The sequence below is a fragment of the Solea solea genome, chromosome 4, assembly GCF_958295425.1.
Source record: "Solea solea chromosome 4, fSolSol10.1, whole genome shotgun sequence".
Classification (NCBI taxonomy): Eukaryota; Metazoa; Chordata; class Actinopteri; order Pleuronectiformes; family Soleidae; genus Solea; species Solea solea.
The window spans coordinates 18,181,663-18,207,541 of NC_081137.1; the positions used below are offsets into that span (position 1 = coordinate 18,181,663).

General features: G+C 40.4%; 1 protein-coding gene across 5 annotated transcripts in view; it reads right to left on the minus strand.

Annotated features, from left to right (window-relative positions):
• The window catches only part of ntm (neurotrimin), a 388,934-nt gene that overhangs the window by 24,722 nt on the left and 338,333 nt on the right, over positions 1-25,879 (minus strand). For all 5 annotated transcript variants that reach the window (XM_058627119.1, XM_058627122.1, XM_058627121.1 and 2 more), the window contains one exon: positions 13,596-13,828. In XM_058627119.1, coding sequence (XP_058483102.1) covers positions 13,596-13,828 — 233 coding nt within the window. The remainder of the gene's footprint in view (positions 1-13,595; positions 13,829-25,879) is intronic.

Sequence of the window (25,879 nt, forward strand, 5' to 3'; positions counted from 1 at the left end):
CAGAGTAATTTTGGTGGAAACGCGCCGGGGGTTTTTAAAAATCCCGGGTAAATGACAAAACTTCCTGCGGTGGAAAAGGAGCTATTGCTGCACATTGTCCAGCAGCATAGATTATTTCAAATACAAAACGTACGTTGCACCAAGATGTCCAGTAAATTCATGGCAGCTGTTTTTAGTCATTTGCTGCTGTTTATTTTTTATTTCTCATCACATTTGAGTTTCAAATGCATTTAAAATATTCAACACTTGAATACGTGCTAACTGTTTTTTGCAGGATTGGTATAATATGGTCGTGAGTGATCTGTAGAGTTGGAATTATTCAGCTTTTCCTGGTGTCTCATCTATGCACACTGAAGGAAAATATGATGACAATGAAGAAAATCTCCCCTTCTTTCCCGCACTCATGAATGCAAAACAGTTTCTCACATATAAAGTGATGAGCGACAAAATAGAGGATATATAAAACAAGAGATTTACTTTAAGTCGCATAAATCTTTTTGCCGCGCAGGTATTAATGAAAGGAAATTGTGTTTACTCGAAAATTCAATAGCTGTCATTTTAACGATACTCTTGCTTCCTGACAGAAAGATAGATGTGATACTGAGCTTTCAGTGCAGCAGGCACACAGAGAGGGGGGGGATACACTATGTTTTTCCTGTCTTACTGCACTGAAAATGAAGTCCATGAATGGTTAACCGGGACTACTTGTCATTCATGACATGGCGACCATGAAGCTCAGTGGTTTGCACAGGCTTTCTAGGGAGCAAGTGAAAGAAAATGGGGAAAGTTGACCACATACAGACTTATGTGGAATTAGGACACGGTAGAAGGGAAAAGACACAGAGTATAACACCCGAGTTACCATTGGCAATTTTATTGGAATGTTTCACAACTCTGGTTTCCAACAAGTCACTTCACGAATCAAGGGTTAAGGCTGTGCATCACTTGGTCCAAGGCAATTCTGCGAGGTGCGGTGACTTTTACACAAACGCTCCAAAATAACAACCCCTACCCAACCCCCAACAATATCAATGCATGATTCAGCTGTTTACCACACCATGGGTATTGTAAATTCAATAAATATGCAACTCAGTAGTGGGTGTAATAAAGTCCACACACACACACACACACACACCAGGTTATCTTTTAATTGTAAGGCAGACCAGCACATCTGAGAGCAGCGTTCCTGACAGGAGTATCTCGCAGGTGTGAGACGCCAGACCACCGGTGTGTCTCAGTGCAAAATTAGACACCTCTCAAAAATGTCTGCGAAAGACACGGCGCAAAGGATTTAGCAACATGACGTGCTGAAAATCTCTCTCCTCTTTGTTTTCATTCCACACGTGAAGGAAAACTAATGGTAGACTTTGTCCTTTAAAACACAATAGACCAACGTAGCCCACTCCTGGTGCAAAACATAAAGGGTTAATTCTCTGGTAATCAAAACGACAACAACAATACATCCAGTCAGTTTAAAGAGAGGCTATATAAATAAAGTTATCCCTCATCCCCCCCCACCCAACTTCCTGTATCGATCTCACTCGCACAATGATAAAAAGGGAGTGGCACAGTCAGGATTCTATTTCTGGATTTCTTGAGTGCCCTTAAAGGGATAGTTTGGATTTTTGAACATGAAGTTGTATGACACAGACCCCCACATTTGAACAATAAAACTGCTGCAGATCAGTATGTCCCATCTCTCTGCCCATTCTCTCTCTAATCAGTAAGATAACCTGATGGATTTTCTCTGCAAGGTTCATTATCAGTTTCATAGTCCGACGTGTTTGTTTGGTTAATTTTCTCTCACTCTTGTCACTTGTGACTTGCGAGGCTGCACGGCGTAGTGATACGGGGCAGAAAATAGTGCCTAACTGTTGTGTCATGCATGCGTATTTGTGGTTTAAAACCCGTTAAACTATGTGTCCCAAACCCTCTCTCTCAGAACTACTTTTCTCGGCCCCGAACCGGGACGAGCTCTCCAAACCGGAAACCTCGTTCAATGATTTAACAACGTTGCATCCACTCTACTCCTGGGGTCTGTGTCATACAACTTCATGTTCAAAAACCCCAAACTATCCCTTTAACACTATCCAGCCCCCTTTTGCTCCAGTACAAACTGGTTAGGATGCGAGTGGAGCCATCTCCTGGTGTCCTGGATCACCAGCTACCTCACAGACATGACACAGTATGTGTCATGTCTGAAGAACATCACATCTGACAGCGTGGTCAACGGCACAGGGGCACCTCAGGGAACTTGAATTGGCCCCTCTTTTCGTCACCCTCGGACTTCGGCTACAACTCTGAGTCGTGTCACATTTGCACACGCGCTTGCTGATGACACAGCCGTCATGGGCAGGCGGTATCGGGGAAAACTGCGACACAAACCACCTGCAGCTCAACACCTAGATCACACCCCTGAACAGTTCAGATTGACAGGGTTGAGGTTGAGACTGTAGGGATCTGGAGGAGCTACATTGGTGAATGTTCTATAAGTCAGTGATCACCAGCATCTTGTTTTATGTACTGGTGTGCTGGTTGGGTGCAGGCATGTCAAAGAGGGACTCCTCCAGGCTGGACACGCAGGCAGGCCCTGGGTCGGAGGTCGCCGTGAGTCATGACTCTCTGGTGGCAGTGGCAGAAAAGTGGACACTGAACAAACTGCTGGTTCATCTCGGATGACGCCAGCGATCTTCTCTACACACGCTTGTCACCAGTAACCAGAGAAGCTTATTCGGCGACAGGCCGCCACAACACAACCAGACTGAACAACTCCTTTGTCCCCTGTGACATTAAAGTGTACAATCGTAGGGGGGAGCAGAGGGTTAGGACAGAAGTCCACGCAGTACAGACTGAACACTGGCCCAATTACTTGCTCATCCATTTCTATTGCTCTATTTTTGAAGTTAATATTGCACTTGTCTCTTTCTACCTCTCTGTGTCGATATCCTGTGTCTTATATTGTTAAAGTTATTTCCAGGCGTTTAACGTATCTGTTTCCACTGCTGCACTACTGCAACCCGGCGGGGACTTCCCAAAGGCATGAATACGTTTTCTATCTAATCTAATCTAATCTCATCTTTATTTCCCTTATGTCTGAAAGAAAGTTGACCTCTCCTCCATTTTTTTACAAAGCCCAGATTTGATCTAAGGTCACATAATATGCCTTTAGGGACAAAAACCTGCTGCTGGTACATAAGGCCGACGGAACAAAATTTGTTCTCACATCAGATCGGAGGAGAAATATTGTTTCATCTCATTTTTCATCTAATCGATGTGTAATTTCAGCTTTAAGAGGCCAAGCACGGCTTGTAAACATTCACCTGAAATGTATGACTAAACTCTACAATTTAAGCCACTAAATCATCTTAGAACGATCTGAAAAATGTTTTTTGTATGTGTGAGCAATGCAAAGGTCGATAAAGAAAAGTTTGCATTTGTTTTAGCCAGATTATTGCAAAACATGCACAACAGCAGCGGAGTCCTCACTCCCACCAGGAAAGAGGGAACACACACTAAAAAAAAAATATCTTTTGATACATGAAGCTGTCAGCTCATTTACATTAGACCTAAAAACAGTATAGTTTGCTGTTGTGTCACAATAAATTACATAATGTAACCGCTTATTAATCTTTATCTATTCATTCTCTTCTCCCTTCTTGCTTCATGTGCTTCAGTAAAGCACTTTGAATCTGGACGGTACTATATAAATAACCCCGCCTACCTATATAAAGGTAACCTAGAACTTCAACAATATGCTGAGGCTGATCTTTTTCCTGTTAATATGAAGAAAGCGAACAATTGCATTAAAAAGACAAAAAAAAAAAAAAACTAGAGGGGGGAAAGATATAAACTCAAGATGCAAGCATATACGGACAGAGGTCACATGAGTTATTTTTCTGTATGTTTGTTTTATTAATAGATTCATTTCGCATTATAAATACTTACAATTTATATTGTGAACTATTTATCGTTCCATAACATTATAAATTGCCTATATCTTTTGTGCAAAATATTTTTTTTTTCACTTGACTGGCTCCCTATGTCAGCTGAGATTGCCACAGCACCCCCCCGTGACCCTTATGTGGAGGATAAAGCTGTAGAAGATGGATGGGTGGATGGATTCCCCCCCTGCAAGACACTCAGTGGCCTCCAGTTCATTTGAGTTTGAGACCCCTGATTTAGAATATTTCTCTCAAGAGGTTAGAGGAAACCAAAATGACATCAGCTGGCCACAACCACAACTCTAAATGTACTGCTGTAACTGCTACCAGTTTATTATATCATATTCAACTGTGATAACATGTCATAACTGAAACTTAAATGGCTCAAACATGAACTTATAAGCTGTGGCTGTGAGTTATGGGAGCAACGATGTTGAAAAAAAGTTTACACTTCTTGCTTTGCAGAGCTGATGTCTGGGCAAACTGAAATTAACTATGTGACAAAGCTTCTCTGGGTCAAGTATCTATGTGTATAAGCAGTTAAAATATACATCTGCTAAAAACACTAACCAAGGACTATAAAGTATACCTCTGAAAAATTAAGTTTTATTTCCAAATTCATTCTTTCCTATGTCAGCCTGAACTGACACAGGGAAAAGCATTCAGCATATATATAGTATATAAAAATCACCTTTCAAGAAAAACTAATACGAATTAAAGGTAATATATTAATGCAAATGATGTGTCAAACAATCTCCTCCAGTGCTTATAGTTTAAACATTACACCTGAGTTCAGAGGAAATTGCTTCCGAACAAGAAAATGATAGATCTAAAACACAGGAGTACTCTCTTCGGGGCAGGTTTGAGCAACTCCTTTGAGAATACCGCTGCGGTGAAGACAAATGGTTACAATCAGGAGTGTAAACCTGTCAGTCGTTACGCCTTTTCTACCTTTATGGATCATGCAGAAGAGTCACGGAAATTAATTCTCTTAAGGGAAGATCAAAGGACACGTTTCATTAAATGGAGGGAGAAAAAGAATCTCCTCAGAGATGCCGTCTTCAGGTCTGACTAAAATAACAACTACGGACTAAAAGGTTATGGTGAGACTGAGTTAATAACACACCTGTCCAAGGGACTAATAAGAATTGTGTGAAGATACAGGACTGTGCAAAGGTGTGAAGAAAAGCTGTTAAGCATGAATGCTTTCACAAAATAATACCAAGTTTGTTTTTCATCAATTTACTAAATCCAGGGTGAGCCAACAGAAGGAAAAATCTAAATCAAATCAATATTTTGTGTGACCACACTTTGCCTTCCAAGCAGCATCAATTCCTCTCTACACCTTTTATTTTTATATATAGTCGCTGTGTTTTTAATGGACCTGCTTTGTATCTCATGTGGTGCCATCCCTATAGCAACCGTTAACCGCAGGTGCCACACGGCTGATTCAGAGCAACAGATTAGACTGCACACAGGTAAACACACACACACAGTGCCTGCAAATATGTGTATATAGTGTTTGACTTCACGGACATGCACAAGCTGCACACGATGCATCAACAACTGCATGGTCAATACCAAAATACAGGGAGTTGCAGAAATCCGTACATGTAATGTAAACATGGATTACCCCTCGTCAGATCTTTAGGGGGGAAGTAGACCTTTGCAGTTAAGCTGTATTTTTGTCTTCCCCTGCTATTTTTCATATTCGCCATACTTAATTTTTGTGATTACTGCAACAGACTGAAAGAATGTATTCAGATTTCCCGAATGTCCTACTTCCTGACTTGGCTTGGTCTATTTTCACCACTGTATTTTAACGTTGGCGTAATGTTGGTCGTGAACCCAAGTTCTGATTGAATTGTTTTAGGGAAAAAGGTAGAAAATAACATTTGTAACAGTTTGCTTCGTCAGTGATAATATCTGTAAAAAAACTAATTTAACAAATCAGGACAGAAATACCACCAAGATGTGGCTTCATAAATAAATTCCCTGACTGTATTTTAACTTTGCAAATGAACAATGTTTCAGTGATGTTTTCATCAAATGCACATTTCTAAACTGACAGTTCAGTCAATCAGAGACTGGTCAAGACCCTGGTAAATGTTTTAATGCCGAATAAAAAAATACATTCATGACCTCATTTGCATCATGAGATTTTAGTTATTTATGTCACACCTCAAAAAAAAAAAACCTAAGGAAATGACTAAGACAAGTTCAGATTTCAAGCTTCCTGTAATGCAACATTCACATTCTGTACATTTGTGGTCAGAGTCATTGGCAAGACATCCTTGACCAGTGTAAGAGACATGCTTCAACGCTTGAATAACTTATTTGTGGATCAATACATTGCCATGAACTCTATTAGGTTCACTTCTTTCATAATTACCAGGGCCTGCTCTGCAAATTATATTTTGGAGAAGGAAAGGAGGGACTACATGGTGGAGTAATGGCTGCCTAACAACAAGAAGGTGCCACTGAGGGTCGAGTTTGTATGTTCTCCCTGTGTGTTCTCCGGTTTCTTCCCACAGTCCAAAAAACGGGGTATGGTCACAGCTGATAGTCCAAAAGTTGACCCTTTTTTCAAATACCGGGAGGAGAACCACTGAGTCCAGTGTGTACCCTGCCTTTTGCTGTGTCAGCTGGGATTGGCTCCATCTCCCCACGTTCCCTCAAGTGGAGGATAAAGCAGCAGACAGTGAATAAATGACTGAAGGAAGCAAAGAACAAATATGAACTGTATAAATGAGTGGCGTCTTGTGTGTTTTTGTGTGCGCATATACACACAAACCATATCAGAAGACGCCTCAGACGTAAAAAAAAAAAAAAAAAGAATTCTGCGTATTTAAGTGACAGCTACATGTAACAGCAATGATTTATTTTTTTTCCCTTGATGCATGTCAGCTTTTCTTTTTTTTAAATATAAATATATATCTATCATTGACAGAGCTGTCCCACACTGTCTTTTGTCATTTCTGTTTCAAAGTAATGAGAATGCATCTCTATTTTAACATCGCAGGGTGATCAACTACTGAAGAGGCATATGAATATGAGTGGCACCACTGCTTTAATTTGTTTTTAGTTTCATCAGACTTGTTTGTTAGACAAAATCTCTATGAATAATTTACTGGATGTCAGCTTAATCCCTGTTTACCCTTTCTGACTGACAAAGGCATGCAGCGAAATTGCCAGCATTGGTTAGATTTATTTGCGGTGCAAAAGGGGCCAACGGAGAACATGACTGTTCATGACATGGAAAACAACGTTTCAGATGTATTTAATATGAACTGTAAGACTGTGAGAATGTGAGGATATTAATACTAATTACAATACAAGCAACAGGGAATCATAACTCTTGTTTGCACGGGAAGTGTGATGCTTCCACCTTTTCACTTCCATTTTCTACACAGCTAAACGGCATTCTAAATTACATTTCACAAGTATTTATGAATAAAAATGATCTAACAAATGTGCTTAACCACCCCTAAATTAAGCACTGGTAATTATCAAAGTCTTTTTTAATGTTACATCCGTACGTAGAAGCTCTTTAATCAAAATGATATTTTTAATGCGAAAAAATATAATTATTATTGTTATCCATGAATTTTCAAATGTACTGTTTTACAAAAAAAAAACACAGAAAATAGTAAAGCACATTATTATTTCTTGATTAAGATATTTAATTCTAGTTATTTACTTGCATTCCTGAACCGAAGTTTTAGTGGTTGAATTTGGGTATAAAAAGGTGAATTTGCCAAATAAATAATGACAGGAGTTACTGATAAATTTGTTAAACACTGTACATGTGTATATATGTGTACTGTATATCAACGGCACAGTGTTTTAATCACCTGTGGTCCTGTTTTGAAGGAATGAGGGCAATAGATAACCATTAGCTGTCACAAGGTTGAGGTAGGGGTGAACATGATTGCCCAATTTTGTCAACAATAATGGATGCCAAATTAGTTGCAGTTGACAAAAAACAGGGGTTGCCAAACGTGTGGCCCGCGGGGCATGACCGGCCCACCAGAAGGTCCAATCCGGCCCGCAAGATGAATTTGTGTAAACTACTGTTGTAAGAATGCTGTGGCGTATGGGCAGAGTTAGCATTAGTCACTATGAAGTGGTGTAAATATGTAGTTGTGTTGCAAGCCTGTTGAGAGGAATAAACGCTCACACTCTTCCAGATCTCTTGAGTGTCCGCCTGTTCATCCCCTATCTGTAGAAGTAAGTGTCAAATGTTAACCTGGAGGTAATAACATCTCCCCTGCACTTCCCCGACCACTGTCCAGAACCAGTGCAGGAGCGTTAACACTACACTGAAGATAATCAACTACAATGATGTAGTTAAACATACAGTAATTCCTAATTTGGGGTTGCAGGAATACTACATAGAGTAAAATAATGTCTAGATCTTGACATGTATCATGTTTAGTAACAGATATTTGTGACTAAATGTTTTGTACCTCTATAGTTAAGCATAACACATGTTTTGTGAAAATATTCATTAATTGTAAAACAAAGGGTAAACATTATGCTATTATTTTACTTGTCCGGCCCACTTAAGACGTGGCCCCTGACTTACAGTGAGTTTGACACCCCTGACTTAAACTGTCAATTCCTGTGCATCTTTCTGTGGCTCGGAATAACATTTTTTTTCATCTTGCTTCCGACAAATGTGACAACAGATGCTCGCATGCAATGCCTCCACCGACTCCGCTGCTTAGCTCTTCACTACAGCTCGAGTCAGCAGATTTGTTTGTTACTTTGCCATCTACAGTGCAGAAACAGACACATCCACATGTCGCGTTGGTGTGCTGCGAGCGTCTGCTCAGGGCCACAGTTTAGCTCGTCTGTGTCCTCCACGGTCACAGCAAACAACGTGACGTCACTGCTGACTTCTTCTGATGAGGAAACAGGGCTTAATAAAATATAAATATATAATAAAAAAAATATAAAAATATTAAATATAAAATATAAAATATAAAATATAAAATATAAAATATAAAATATAAAATAATAATAACTATCAGTAAGTAACTTTACTATTCATGCTAAGACATCGCCAACTACATAGGGTAAAGCCTTCTCCTTTACCTTTCCCAGATGTTTCAGAAGCCTGTGCACACGGAACTGTTTGTGAGGAACTGAGGATGTGCGTGTTAAGCCATTAGATTGGTTTCGTGTGGCCTCAATTTCATATAAAGCAAGTCAAATTTTCTTTTAATAGAGGTGTAACCCTTCATCAGCGCTCAGAGAGTGCTGCACTGCCCCGAGTCAACTAGCCGGCTATTGTAAAATTGTTATTATCCGCCAGGCAGGTACTAGAATTTTACACTATCCATCAAAGGGTACTTTAATTCATTCAAATATTAATGCAATTTCTTTCCCTTTTTCTCATAAAAATGTAGAGATAAATTTTGCTTCAACAAAGAACAAATGTCTACATGTGAATAGTTTTTTTTTTTTGTTTGTTTTTAACAATGCTTATTGAGCACAGTCACTGCTATGGAACCACAAAAACTCAGGATTTTCATATGAAAACTGTGTGTTACCTGCACAGTCTGTCTGATCTTCAGACGGAGATAACTCGCTTTACAGGCAGATTCAAATAAATAGTCTGGTGGATGCTGCTCTTCAAACCCCTCATTAGTCTGTGTTATTCATGGTTTTTCCTTTCTGTAGTCGAGTCGGTAATTCACCCGATGAAAGACAGAGCACCAGAAGACAGCTCGACTCTAACCTTTAGTTATTACGATTCCTTGTTAATTAATGCATCATGGCAGCACATGAATTCGCACTCAACAAGGTCTACAGGTACGTTCAAGAGTTTCATGGCCGATGTATGTTGGCCAATGTGCAGGACTAACGACTAACGATTATTTTCATATCAGTCAGTTCATTTATTCAACTTTCTTTCATTTCAAATGCCAGAAAACATTGATCAGTGTTTCCAAAACCTTGAAATTATGTTTCTCAAATGTATCTTATTTTGTTCACAAACCAAAATGAATCAGTTTGAATTATTCTTTTTTTTAAATATTCACATTTAAGAAGCTAAAAGATCAGAGAATTTAAATAATGCGATGAATTTAGTTATTGATTAATAATCAATGAATGGATAGATAGTCACTACATTATGTGTTAATTCACTAATGAGTTGATCAAATAATACGCCCAAATAATACAATTTGGAATAAGACTTCCATATTTACTTCTGGCTTCACAGAGGACGCCATCTTGTGCCAGCATGTTCTCTAGCAGCTTAAACAGACATGCATTTACTGTTTTGATGCAGAAGCGCTTGGGACACAAAGTTGTGAGAAAGTGATAACATCCTTAATGATATGCTAAGACCACCGTCCAATCACAGACAGGATTCTCCAAAACCTAAACCTAAACCGTTCAATAACTATAAATAATGACATCGAAAGTGAAAACGGAGCAGAATCGCTCACTCATTGAACATTTTTGGACAATACTACAGCCATAAAATCAATATAAATCCAGACATCCTAATTATATTGATGGTCATAAGAGGGTTAAGTCAAAAAATGACCATGCTATAACATGAGAGATTAAAGAAATGTGTTGGAATCTAATTCTAAACCCCAGTTGCCTTTACAAATGTCCCCATCAAGTTACCTGAGACTCTCCGTGCTAAGAGACTCTCAATAAAGACAACGCTTTTGTCTTTAGTTTGTCTCATTTAGCCATTTGCCAAGTGATTTTTTGGAATAGGTGTAGAATGTATGTTCTTTTTAGCATCCTTTATCTAACTGTGTTTTGTCTCTGGGACACAAGGACAGTCCTGAGCCCTGTTACTCGGCACGGGGTGTTTGGTCCTGAGTACACACTTAACATTTCGAGATCCAGTAGCTGAAGTTTCCTCAGGAGTTGGTCAAGAGGCATGAATGCTATAGATTTACACAACAAGATGCCAGCTGGTCATGCATCTTCCCCGTTTTGCTCAATGTGTAGGTAGACAGCCAGCCGTTTGTTTACTGTTGCTGCAACAAAACTTTATATCATAAAAGACTTTGAAAGAACCTTTCCCAACAATAGTTCCGTGAGTAATCTCACAGCCCCAATATACACTCCCACAAAACCAGCTTGCTTGTGTGCATGTGGGGAGACAAAGCGAAACCACACTTCATGCACAAAACCCTTCTAAGTACGACATACAGTACTGTAACGCTATTGCCACCCACTGCAAGCCTTTGATACGCACAGTTGATTCATTTCAAGAAGCTGAAATACAGTATGGGACATATACGATGTATAATATTTATATTTTAAATCACAGACAGCCACAGTTGTGTATACATTGAATAGAGGCAGAGATATTGAACCACACGCGTCACTTGGAATAGAAAAGAGTCTGTAAAGTCACCGATGGCATGAGTACAACTCATTATTGGGAGGTTAACCGCAGTTTCTACCAATTTGCAACCGATAATTAGACTTGCGAACGCATTAAAGAGGAGTGTGTCAAGTTCACGGACAAGATTGCATCAACGTCTTTGTTCGAGTGTTGTGGTGGGAGGAGCGACGGCCAAGCAATAGAGTTGAGAGCGTTGCATCACTGGACTGAGCCCTAAAGCAGGCTGGTGACTGTTGTGTGCATGAGACAACACCCTGTGATTAAGAAAAAGGCATTTTAAAAATGAGATGTAGATTTTTACGTCCCGTGGACCGTTAAAGGGTGGAAGCTATGGCTCTCCATCCGTTCATTTAGAAAGCAGCCTGGTCTTGCTCTGAAACAGCTGCCCTTAAGGCATGATCAAGACGGCTGCTGAGTGTCAAAAAAACGTCCTAGGAGGGGTTTGGTAGAGGTCACTCTTCCTTCGGCTGGATAATGAGAGTTCAAATCCCCGAATCGCTGGACATCCGCAGTGATGTGCCAGAACTAAAACTCTGGTCATCTCTGTAGTCGACCCTGACCTCTGACATCTCACTGGGGGGGGGCGGTAAACTAAATGCGATTTGACTTACAGTGATTGAACGAGCATCACGTATTCATAAGAGATAAAGCATCGACTGTCCACATGGATCACAGTTTGTCCAAAAACAGCAACGCATGGACACTATACTGTGTGTCCAAAAAGCCGTAGAGAGTTTAACACATAAACTATAGACCAGAAGGTCGCCTCACCAAAAAGTACAAGATTGTAAAACCATGTTTTATGCTCCTGTAGAAGCATAGCGTAATGACATCACCCGTTTTATTCACAACGTTAAGGGTTAAAGTTCGCTGTTAAAATGGAAATGTTTACCATAAACATGTACAATCAGGAAAGTCATCTCGGGGGGTTCGATTCCCTTTCGAACATGCTATAAATAATATACTGCCAACATGGTTGAATAAAAAAAGATAATAATAAGGATATATTATTATTACTTTTTGAAATAATTTAGTCTTTTATTATGATTTATTGAATTGGTTATCTCTTAGCTAATTTCAGACATGAATATACTCCAGTGTTGGCACTGGTGGGTCTCGCTCCTCTTGCAAAGCACAAAAGGTTAAATATGGGGAAGCGAAAACTGAATGCTGATTACTTATTGCCCTGTAAGTACAAGAAAAAAAAATAAAAATTTAAACACCATTAGCCTGTCCTTAGCATTAACATAATGTAAGTCACCCTTCTCTAATGAAGAAGAAGGTTGAGCTGCTGGTTAAAGCTTAGATTTGAATTGCGTGTCGACACCAGGCCGTCTCACTCTTCAGCCTGCAGACATGTGCGTCTGCTCGCTTCCCCTCTGCGTCTCTATGAGGACACTATTACAGCTCCATACATCGAGAGCAGAGCAAACTCCCCTCCCTTACCTTGAGCAAGGCATTTAGCCTGTAACTGCTCCAGTGGAGCAATGAAGGAAGAAATGAGATTCAAAGGAAGTGTCTTCACTCTATGGTTTGTTCACTTATGCCCTCGTGTGCTGGTGCTCAGGAATAACACAACCATATGACTCCTATATAGTGTAAATATAAGACCGTAGTGCATACACTGTGTGGCATATTTAGGTGAAAGGACCGGGCACGTTCATTAGAGGATTACGGAGACGTCTCAGTCCCCATTCGGAGCTGGTTTTAACATCCACCCCGGGAGCCCTCATCGCAAGTGCTCGGCTCCAAGTTTAATTGGGAACACACCATAATGTGTCCTGAACGTGCCTTCAGATCCAATAACTGAAATTGCATTCATCGCATTCAAGAGCGCCACTTCAGCTGATGTCTGCTGACTCACTATTTGTGGACACCTCCCCAATATTAACACTGAGGAACACCTGATTAGAGTTAGAGTTAAAATCTTGTCTTATTTTAACAGTAATGCTTTGATTCACTCAGCCCTATATTTTTACACAAAAAAAACATTGACAATGTCATTCAAACTGGTTAAAATGGTTAACTGTCCTCAAACAAAGAGATATAACGTCCATGTGGGCTCACTTGTGATCGCATCTCTCAGGACGGATATTAGTCTGCACAGGGGCCTCAAAATCATCAGGTATTTTTTCTTTTTTCAAATATTAAGACGACAGGAAATCCAAGACACAGAAGCAGCAGGAAAGAAAAGCAACAGCAGCTTTCCCAGCACTATCACTGCACATCTCAGCAGCAGTGGCAATACATATAAATGTGTGTGTTACCTTGAACGAGGACGTGCACCGAGGTGGTTCTTGGTCGACTGCTAGTCTGGACGGCGCACACATACTGCCCCTCGTCCATCATATCCACGCTCTCAATCTTGATGGTAAACTCGTCTTGATTAAGGGTCACCAGGCTCACCCGGGGGTCCACCGACCATTTGTCTTCTCCGGCGTAGAGTATACTTGAGCGGTTAAGCCACGCTGTGTGTGTGACGACGTCCCCCTGTGCACACCTGTAAAGGAATAATAATGTTGAGAGTGGGCCTTTCACGGAGTGAGCTGGAGGTCTTTTTTTTACTTAGAGGGGAGAAGAATGTAAATGCGTTCATGCTTCATGGAACGTATTCAAACTCAATAGTTCTTTCAGAACATGCATTCAGCCTCGCAGCTGATTAGGGACACCGAGCTCGAATCTAAGGCACACAACGGTCCTTTAATAAAACCTCTGTTATTCAGGATGCGTTCAGGATCACTATGAAATTGAAAGGAACCCAGGACACAGATAGGATGTCAATCACAAGGTCATCTATACACATAGAATAAAGTAGGCACTAACACCCAACAACTCCAGTCTTAAAAGAAAAGAATGAAAAGTTGTACTTAACATCCAAAAGGAAACCAAAATGTCTTTTGGTTATAGTTTGACTAACATCACCAGTTTTTGCTTTCCTGTCCACACATGTTAGGTTCTCAGAAACTTCTCTGGCACGCAGAAATGCCCAAACAAATTGTTAAGTGTTGTTAAAAGCATGCCAAGTGAACTGTAAAGTCAGAAGACAGACAGACGGACACATCACTCCTCCTAGTTTGGACTGATAACGAAGCGGAGCTGTTACTCAATACAAAGTCAAAAATCCTCTGGCTTTTTTTTCATGTTCTACACTTTGTTTTCTTCCAAAAACAAAAAAGGGTCACAAGACTAAAGCTCCACACAATCATCAACAGCGATGACGTCGCGGCTGACGAGAACCAGTTGGCACGATTCCTAAGGTCTCTGTTTTTGCCCAATAATACTAAAAACGCAGCCCTGGAGTTTTTAAACAAAAACAGAGCCGGCAGCTCCTCCAACTCCTCTAAAACTCCGGGTGGTGTGCATGACAGCTGTATCCAGAGGAGTTTTTAAACAAAATCAAACAGAGCATTGTGGATGGAGCACTACTCTCCAACACTCATGAGCAGATGGGACCACCTTTGGGAGGAAAATGGAAAATTGGTAGGGGGATATTAAAAAAAATGTCCCCAAGGTTTACTGCCAGACCCTTGAGACTGAGAGAGCCATGTCACTGAGCACATTTTGAGCACATTTGAGCAATCAAGTTAACATTATTGCTTGAAATACTGATACGTTCTCCATGAGCTCAGTCAAATGACATTGTGGGAATGCAGCATCCGGGTCAGTCATCGGGTTTCTTTTGTTAATCCAAACACACACACACACACACACTTGTATTTTGACATTTGAAAGTGACTGAAACAATGAGCTGGAACGTCGCCCGCTGTGCTCCACTGAAATTACAACAGCTTGGTTTCACCAGTCACAAAACCCAGCTCTGATAGCAGACCTGGGGGTCACTGATCTCTCACTGTTTCCATGGAGCAACACCTTTGTGATATTTTAGTTTCAGGCAGATCTTCTCGGACTCCGCAGAGAACAGAGCACACAATAGCTGTGCAGAAAAAAAAAATAATAAAAATAAATAAATAAACAAGAAAAAGTAGTAGTTGTTTGACTAATAAAACAAAGTGAAGACACTCACTTTAATTTCCTTGTAACCTAATTTAAAAGTGAAATGTTTTGGTCAGTGGTTAGAAGAACTTAAAACTTTGCACATTGTTAACTTTCCAGCAGCCAACTGCTGTTTATGTCTGGGTTTGTTTAACCCTCTGTGGGCAGAATTACCGTGATACAAAAGCTTTGTGCGAGAGATTTAAACATTTAAATCCCAACAGTTTGAAGTGGTGGCAAATGTAAGCTCAACACTTAGGAGTGGGAAGACTCTCAGCTCCACTTAGGCTGTCACAGTATCACTCTCTTCCACTTCAGCAGCTGCAGGAAGGTTATTGGCATCCTTAGGGCTTTTATGCAGCTATAGTGTGGGGGGGGGGAAAAAACAAAAAAGGAGGGGGAAAAAGGTGAGAGTGTGCATGTATGTGTGCACTTCATCAACACGTATGAGCGATGGCGTATTTAAACCAATGAATCAAACGGATGCTTTGTGCGATAGTGTTATCAAGTAACATGTAAAGCTTCATACATTTAGAAAAACACCAAGGCACTTTACAGACTTCAGCCTGATTTCCCAGTTGCCAACAAGTTTTGTTTCTCGCAGACAAACACCCCCGCTCCCCCCACCTCCCAACTGGCATGTGATTGTCAATCTCCAATTGCTACGTATATGTGTGTGAACTCTTCAAAGATTATGATTAAAGAGGCTCACTGATGCCTCCCACAGACCCCCAGTCGGATTTTGAACCACTACACTGGCTGTCTACGGAGAGTCTGCCCCTCTTCCATCTCTTCCATAATGGTATGATCCTAGTATGTCCTCACATGTCACTGGCCACATGGTGCGTCCATCCTAATAAAGTCCTGCCCCCGCCTGCATGGATTCTCAGCAGAGATGAGCAGGAGCAGCAGAAGACTCGGCTCTCCCCGGACCGGGAGTCAGCTCTTCTCGTTCGCTACAAAGAATCGGTTCTTAGAGCCGGCTCGTTCCCGAACGACACATTGACTAATTGGTTGGGGCTCCATCTGGGGATAGAGCATGCGGCGTGTGTGTGACATAAGGAAACATGAATTGCCAGCTTGCCGTGTCATGTAAACACATGAAGGCAGCAGACACTGTATTGACATGCAAACTGGATTTCGGTCCTACGACTTTTGAAAGTCATTTTGTGTGAACTTAGCGCAACTTCCCTTTTAAATTAGAGTGATACCCATCGTGTGCCTGAGAACAAGGCCCAGTGTAGAGATGTTGAGGTTACCCACGGATTCGCAAGGACAAATGGCTGCAAACACATGGATGCTCAGTCAGGAGTCAAAGCTGAAGGATGACACATTTCTTGGCAGGAATCCAACAGGCGGCCTCTTCGGTGAGTGGTATATCTACCCTATCAGCCTCAGTGTCCTTGTTAATCCATTACCTAAGGAGACATTCATGTTTACATGAATACAGAACGGGAAAGTAAAAAAAAAAAAAAAAGGGCCTTTGATTCTCGTTGGAAAAGCAAAACAAAAACAAACATGTTGGTTTCCCCACTGTTGAGCTACACCATGGGATCCGGGGTCTTCTCTCTCCATTTAAAACAAAAGGCAAACGTGATAAATAACACGGGAAACTGAAGGTGATTTGAACACACACTGCACAACAACATGACATTGTCCTTCAACGTTTTTTTTCAATTTAAATGAGAAAAAAAATGAAGTTATTGTACAACTTTGTCTCTTTTGTTTTGCAGTTATTGCCAATGCCAATGTTCTAATGGCGACATTTAACAGTAAAACAGCCAATAAGAATGTCTTATCTCAGTGGTAAAAATCTCTATTCACAGGCCACACTGTAGAGAAGCTGCCGACCTCTCGTTCTCTCTCGCATCACTTCATTTACATTATGATCGAAGGTTACTATGGCAATATTGATCAATACTGCTAAAAATATGTTTGCCTACCCGAGCCCTAAACAATGGCTTATTCACTATTCATCCTTTTCAGTATAAAGGAGACGTGATGTGTTGTGATGCACCAAACCTCACCTTACTCGAATCAGATAACTCATCCATTCTTTTCTTTTTTTTTCAGTTCATAATATTTTACAGTGAGGCGAGACATGCCTATGAGGCCATTATAGTGTCTCAATGCACTGTGACTTCACTGCGGGCTGTGGTTTCATCCAGGGAGCTCTGTGAAACATAGATTTCCATTTGAGTTAATCACAGTCTGACTTATTCTTACTCAGGATTTCTCTCCTCCGCAGCTGGCAGTGTGATTATTTTTATGCCTCGACGCCTTAATGGACTGTGTAGTCCACGGGTTTAGTTACGTAAAGCTCATGTTTCATGACGTGTGGTATGGATATCTATGAATGACACATAATAGAATTCAGTATTTTTTTATTGCGTTTCGTTGTAAAACAGATGGCAACCGCTGTTTAGGTGTGGTTGCTATTAAATCATTGTTAGTGTTAAAAATGACTTAATATAACGGCTTCTGGCTCTGGGAGGACGTTCATATATTCTGGCCACTAATGTATAAAAGGTAGTTGTGAGGGGTGGGAATATCAGGGCAACTCACAATATAAAATGCGATTCTGCAATTATCAATAGATGACAATGCAATAGTCATATACTAGTAAAAGTAATACTAGTCAAAAGATAACGTGCAGTATTTGAAGGAGATTTTCTACACTATGACAGAGAAGCATGCTCTGCCTTTTAATGAGGGAATAGTGTGGGTTGTCACTGACATTCAATGTCAACCAGAAGAAACTATTCAAGTTTGCAGTATGCAGTGTGTGTGAGGTTTGTTTCCATGTTGTGGAATAAAACAGCAGAGACATATTTCAACACAGTGGAACTAAAACTCTACAGGGAGACCCTCATGTGGAGGATAAAGTACTAAAAGATGAATGGAGTGAGGTCAAAGGTCAGGGAACAAGCAACTTCAGATATAACTTATCTGACGTTAGATAGAATTCATTTTCTATGATCAGATGGTAAACGTATAGCTCTTCGAAACATGCGTTTACACCTGGTATTAACATGTGTCCACATCAAGATTCAATTGTACTGTTTGAAAATCTGTTTGAGAGACTGTTTCTCCACTGCTGTGTCACATGTAAATTGTAAATAAAGCTTTTCCCCTCACTTACGTAATATTGTATATTAATATATCCTGCCTGCATTGTTAATTTGTTTCTCCACAACACTGGCTGGTGAACTATATGGCACTAATGCGATGTTGTAATCATTTGAAAATTTGAGAGTTAAATTGCGTGGGAGTGAAATTAACGTGACGCCGGGTTGCAGGAGATGACATTTTCCTCACCAGCACCCATGGCCCTTGAAAGAGCAGATTATTTGGTGATTTTTACCTAAAGTCTCGTAAACAACATGAGTTTAAAACCGGATTAACATAATTATGAAGTGTCACTGAGATCTGATGAAGAGACTAAATGATTACAAACAAATTAGCATCATCCATCCAGCATTAACCTAGAGGATAAAAAGATAACACAACAACATTCAACACCTACCTTCCCTTAGCTTGAGCTCATGAGTTTTTTTTTATTCACATATCACTGAGAGTTATGAGATGAATCACATTATTTATTTGACGCTTACTTCTCTCGCTTTGCTTTACTTCGCCCACATTTTGTCTTGAATACTTTTGGCTAAGTAGGAAAGTGAATGCAGAGTTTTAACCATCTGTGGAACCATCTATTCCTTTAACACTGAGCAGTGATGACTTTATGAACTTTTTGTGAATAAAATAACATCAATTAGAGAAACAATTTATCATCTCCTCCCTCATATTGGGACTGACTCATCTTTTAGCACAAGAGCTTTAGAAGCACCAGGTGCACAGTTAGACAGTTTCTCCCCTATAGATCTCCCTGAGTTAACATCATTAGTTTCATCATCCAAGCCATCATCCTGTCAGTTAGATCCTATCCCCACCAAAATTTAAAATCCTCCTCCTCACGTACAAAGCACTTAATGGTCAGGCCCCTTCATACCTCAAAGACCTAGTCTTACCTTATCACCCTAACAGACCACTTAGGTCACAAAACACAGGTTTACTTGTGGTTTCCAGAGTCTGTAAGAGCAGAATGGGAGGCAGAGCCTTCAGTTACCAGGCTCCTCTCCTGTGGAACCAGCGTCCAATGACAGTTTGGGAGGCGGACACTCTCTCTGTATTTAAAGTTAGACTTAAAACTTTCCTTTTTGATAAAGCTTATAGTTAGAGCTGGTTCAGGGAAACCTGGACCGTCTCTTAGTTATGCTGCTATAGACCTAGACTGCTGGGGGATTTTCCTGTGGTGCACGCACATTCACTCTCTCACACTCAGGGTATGAATATGACGTCATTAACCTTGTCTCTTTCTCTCCCTAGTTTGTGTCTTTCCTCCCTTCCCTCTCTCTCTCTCTCTCTGTATTCTCATCTTGCAGGATGCAGGATCAAGATCCAGTTTTCGAGGCTTTCCATATCATACATATCATCACCATTATTATTGTGCCATAATTAAAAGTCGATATCATTGACTGTATAAACTTGTAACTTGATACAGTTGTTGTGTATCTGCTCCTGGTCTCTCTCTCTCTTCTGTCTGTACCTCATCTCCCTCTTGTCCTTTCTCTCCCCACCCTTTCTGTCCCCCATTTTCCTTTCATCCCAACCGGTCGAGGCAGACGACTGCACATCTCTGAGCCTGGTTCTGTCAGAGATTTCTTCTCTCCACTGCTTGCTCATTGTGTGAAATGTATGTTATGATTTGGCGCTATACAAATAAACTGAATTGAATTGAATTGTGGCAATGGTTCCAAAAAACACTTGTGTGTTGCAGTACAGCAGAACCTGGGACTACCAACTGATGTCCAAACGAAACGTGTAACCAAAAAGTCATCATTCCCCAAATGAATTGAAAAAAAAAACAACTTCATTTTCCTGTTTATTTTTCAGCTTTCAAAGTCAGGGCCACGATCGCTGCAGCCCTCTGTGGTTTTTCGCTTAACTTCGGAGGGTCAGTGACACAGTTACGTGTATCCTGGCGCAGCGTTTATGCCGGGCAACTCTGTGCAGTTGCGGTGAACGAGTGGGAGTGCTGTCTCTTTGAGCATGATGGAAAAGTACAAAACAAAGTCATTAAGATGTGGAATCGCAGCCGCTGGTCTTCCAATGGTCATCGGATAATGAGGAGTGAGAGTAGAGGTCCAATGTCTCATTTTCTGGCGTTGTGCGAAAGCATAATTAGTCTACATGTGCAGAAATTCTCACAGACATGTCAGCGGGAATGTCAATACTTGTTCATTAGCAAAATCTGCGATACGTAGGTAGACAGATATTCTCCAAAGAAGGAGAGGAGAAAGGTGGAGAGAGTGGGGAGTGAAACTGTATCCATGAGCTTCTCATGACTCCACCTCATGTGTTTTCTGACAGTAATGTGCGGATAATTAAAAATACATGAGGCCTGTTTCTCCACAATTACATGTCGCCGGCACACTGTGTTTGCACAGTGGATCACTTGAGCTAATGTTTACAGCTCTGTCATCAGCAGCCTCGCTTTCAGGAGTACAGCCCCTCATCCCTTTCAACATTCGCTCACTAAAGAGATTAACATTACCCTCTAATGACTTACAGGCACTTGAAGTGCTGCCTCTTAAAATACTGCAACAGCAAAAGCACTGTTCTTGCCACTCCTCACACCCCCACATGCAGGCAGTTATTTCAGGCTCACCGGACCTACATGTATGAGGAGAGAGACACGATTGCTTTTACAAAGGTCACCGACAAGTGGGAATTGCACACAGGATCAGGAGCTGATAAGAGGTTTGGAGATTTGGCCACAAAAAAAAGGTTGTGAAGCAACTTGTTCATAATCCACGAGATTATGGGACATACTGTACGGTGTCCTTCAAATGTGATCTTGTTTACCATCTCGCCGCTCATGTTGTATTGACCGCATTGCAAGTCAAAAGTTTCAGAAAGCCCTGAGAAAGTGGCGATATTTTTGAAAATTGGCTAATCTCTTAACATTTGGGCAAGGAAATTTCTAAAATCTCAATAATTAACACGGTTTGAACTCTTCACTAGTTTGTGTGTTTATAAAACAGTGTCACGTGCTACAACGACACCGCCAATGTTGAGGAGGTACTAAAGTAATGGAAAAAGACGTGCCTGATATTAAACCGAGGAGAGTAGAGCCGAGGTAGTGCTAGAACTGTATCCTGGGAAAAGCACCAATACACTTTGGACCTTAAATGTCACTGCTACTTTTTTTAAATTGAAACTGGCAGTGCTCCCTACAGCTCTGTGAATCTTTGGCTGACAGGACTCACCGATGCTTAATAACTGAACTATGATATGGACGCATGCTTTTTTTTGACTACATGGAACTGTACTACTTCAAAGGCTTTATAACATGAGTCTTATGAGGTGGAATAAGAGACTCCCATAAGCTTTGAGTTTAGTGCGTCGAAGCAGCTTTGCAGGTGAGCCGTCAAGAGCTAAGACTGTGAATAATAAATCCCTCATAGAGAGGCTAATCACTCATGTCGTGTACAAATCAAAAGGGTCAATCTTTGCACCACTTTGAGTCGCAAAAAGTCGCAATTTGCATTACCGTAATTACGCGACGGTTTGTGCTATCGGAAAAAAAAATTCCAACCGTTTTTGAAAGCTGAGAATTTGCAATTCAAAGCCAACATGAGGTTATTACGGCAATTTCCCTTGCACTGTTGTAGGAAGCTGGCGAATCAGAGTCTTTCTCGCCAGAGAGGAGAGAGTTGGAAAAACGCCTGTACATAGTTTCCATTTTTTTGGCCTGTTTTTGGACATTGAAAAAAAACCTCAAACAAATAACTTTAAATATGTTTTTTACAGTTCAAATTTCAAATTGAATACACAAAATCTGGTGTTTGAGTACAACTACAGCCTTTTTTTTAAATACAACTTTTTGTTTTTCTTCATTTAAAATTGTAAATACACTACTTTAACATGCCATAAATTGGACACAGGACATTTTCTGGCCCTTTTATGGTTAAAATAAGCAAAAAAGACGGACATTTTGAGGCTTAGGTGTTAAAGGGTTAATCATTTTTGGTTTGTTATGTTGCTCACCATGTTCCATTGAGTGTGCGATTCGTTTAGAATAGATTGCATTTTGTATAGTTTAGATTCAGTATAAATAAACATTAAAAATACATACATACAAGTGTAATTACATTGAGGTAAATTTGGGTGTATGACAAAAGCTAGAAGAGCTACTGAATGGAAGGCTGTTTGGGAGCTGAGCCAGTTTTCTGCTGTAATTCAAATCACGTGTCCACAGGCTTTACTGTTCCACAGGTAAAGACTCGAGCAGTGACAGCATTCACAAAGAGGAGCACTTTACTAAATGTGTGGCCAGAGTGGTTTCTGCATCAACTACAAGCACGTCAGTGATATGAAGCAAATCATGGTAATACATGTTTATGTTGCTGACTCACTGTCGCCCTGAACAAATGCCGGCAGTCTGATATTAATGGCTTATTGTCATGGTAACATTGCTGAGTGCGGAGCAGTACGCTCGTTGATATTCAGGGGGCTTTTAATTACTTCAGCTCTGCTAATAAAGACACATCTGAAGCTAGTAATTATTATATTATGTTTTTGTGCCCTTTTATGAGATCAGATCATTTTAAAGCAGAAGACACAACAATTCCTGTGGTGCACTCACATTCAGGGTATGATTATGACTTGTTCATTATATGTCTATGTATATTCCAGTAAATGCCAGAAAATGTGGATCTGTGTTTCTCTGACCTGGAAAGGATGATGTTCTCAAATGTCTTGTTTTGTCCACAAACCAAAAATGATTCAGTTTTAATGATTTCTTTGTGATATGGAGCAAAGAACCCGGAAAATATTCACATTTAAGAAGCAAAAAAAAAAAAATCGGAAAACTTGTTTTAAGGCCTTAGAAACAATCAAACCTATTAAAATAAAAATAGATTAGTAATGTGTAGTCAGATTCGACATGGAATACACAAGTACACACAACTGCAAATGTGTACTGAAAATATTTGTGAAAACCAGATTTGTAAATGTGTAAAAAAAAAGTTTATTGACATTATGACATGTGTAGATACTCATAATAATCACATATATAGTTCAGGAGGTGGACACTTTCTCTGTATTTAAAGTTAGACTTCCTTTTTGATAAAGCTTATAGTTAGAGCTGGCTCAGGGAAACCTGGACCATCTCTTAGTTATGCTGCTATAGACCTAGACTTCTGGGGGAATTTCCTGTGGTGCACTCACACTCACTCTCTCACACTCGGGGTGTGAATATGACTTTATTATATGTCATTAACCTTGTTCTTATTCTCGCTAGTTTGTGTCTTTCCTTTCAGTCCTGTCTGTGTCTCTGTTATCTCGCAGGCTGCAGGATCCAGGTCCAGTTTCAAGGCTATTATTATCATTCGTATCATATCATCACCATTATTATTATGCATATCATTTTTTTTATCAACAATCTCTGCTGCTGCTTGTATAAATGACGTATAGTTCTATTAATCACTCTCCTCTGTCCACCATTTTTCCTTTCACCACAACCGGTCTAGGCAGATGGCCACACAATCTTTGAGTCTGGTTCTGTCAGAGATTTCTTCCTGTTAAAAGGGAGTTTTTCTCTCTCCACTGATGCCTATTGTTTGCTCGTTGAGTGAATTGTTGGGTTTCTCTGCTCTCGATGGGATGTCGCCTATGTACAGTGCCTTGAGATAATGTACGTTGTGATTTGAATTGAGCTGAACTGAACAGAGATGCAGGCCATAGTGGCTTAAACACTGTCCTTGCTTTATGGTGTAAAGCACACTTGATAATCACAGTGTCTTTCACAGCCGTGAAAACATGCAGGCTCTTGTACTACAAGAGTCAACAGAGACAATATAAGACACAACAAATGCCTCCACGATGCAATTATACCAAAGTGAGTTTCCGAACAAGCATTTATGGAGTTGTCCATTAGCACTAATGCCTCTATAAGGATTTGGCCCAGTGCTCTCTACTTTTAAAATATATGGAACAGCGTCTCAGACATCAGACCTAACATGACTGACAGTCCCACAGGTTTTACTGCTCCCATCTAATCAGGAAGTGTTTTATCGGCCCCTTTGTTCTGTCAGTGGATTTACATCTGTAGCCGTCTCCTACTCACGACCTGTAGTCTGGCTCGTGAAGTTGCCGCTTGCAAAACTTTGGCGCAGGTGTCATAAAAACGTCAGACGCATCATTTCCATTCCAATGGCCTGTCAAGTCGCGTCAGCAGGTGGTCTGGGCTTTTAGCTACGCAGTCCTAAAGTGGTACGGCCTTGAAAAATGAAAAGTGATCGAGTGATATAACAGATGTTTATGTTCACTGCCCGTTTCATAAATTAACTTTTTTTTTCCCCTTTTCTGTGACATCATATAAATAAAGAATGGGGGAGTTGAGGAATTTGAGGAAGTGTTATCTCAAAATGATTATGGCAGCAGGAGAGACAGATTTGGCAATTTTACGCTATGATAACCTTAGACATTTTCTTGCAGTTCAATCAGAAGCACTGATAAATATCAGGCTGTTGTAAATGGACGCCTTTGACAGATTTTCCACAGTGTTTCAAGGTTATTTACTGGCAGCTACTTCCACATAAAACTAAAAACTAATTATTCTAGTGTACTTTATGATTTGCAGTATGTGCAGCGAATTTCTGTCATTAATAAGATAAAATGTGCAGTTTTTACCAACTAAACGTGAACTGCAGCAATCCAGTGTTGTCTTTCATCTTTTATGTTCAGTTTATTGCTAAAGGCAATGATTAAGAAATTAAGGAAAATGGAAATGTTTCCATGTTACTAATGTGTGATCATTATCATCGATCTTCTACCGCTTTATCCTCCACATGAGGGGTCACGGGGGTCGCCGGTGCCAATCCCATCTGACCTGTCCAGCGTGTACCCCGCCTTTGTTAATCCAACAATCTTTAAATTCATTTATTATTTGGACATATGTAGAGCCAATGTTGTCAGTAAGAAGTTAATTTTGTCTCTTGCTTCCAGTGACGGCAGTACACACACACACACACACACACAAGCAATTATGGTTCAAACGCCCCAATGGGAATATATCACTGATGTGTTACTAAAAGAACGTAAGCATTCCAACTCCCTGCTTTGTTTTGTTCGCGAGCAACAGAGGTAATAAATCTGTTCCCAATCAAATTGACTTTGTTTGTAATAATGACTTAAGCTGTTACTGGAAATAGGTTGTGAAAACATTTCTGTCACAAATTAATGCGAGAACGGTTTGTGGCCGACACCTACACAAGCCCTTTTTTAAATTAATCTACGTGTTAGATGTGTGTGTGGTGACTGCAGGTGTATGTGTGTGCCCCCCCCCCCCCCCCCCGGCACTATGAGTAAGTATCCATGTTTTCCATGTTAGAGTTGAACAAAGCAGATAAACAAGGACGGTCACGAGCTGATGCAAAAAATAGCCCCTTCTGTGCTGCCTCGACGCACCGCCGTAATCACGATGATATATTAA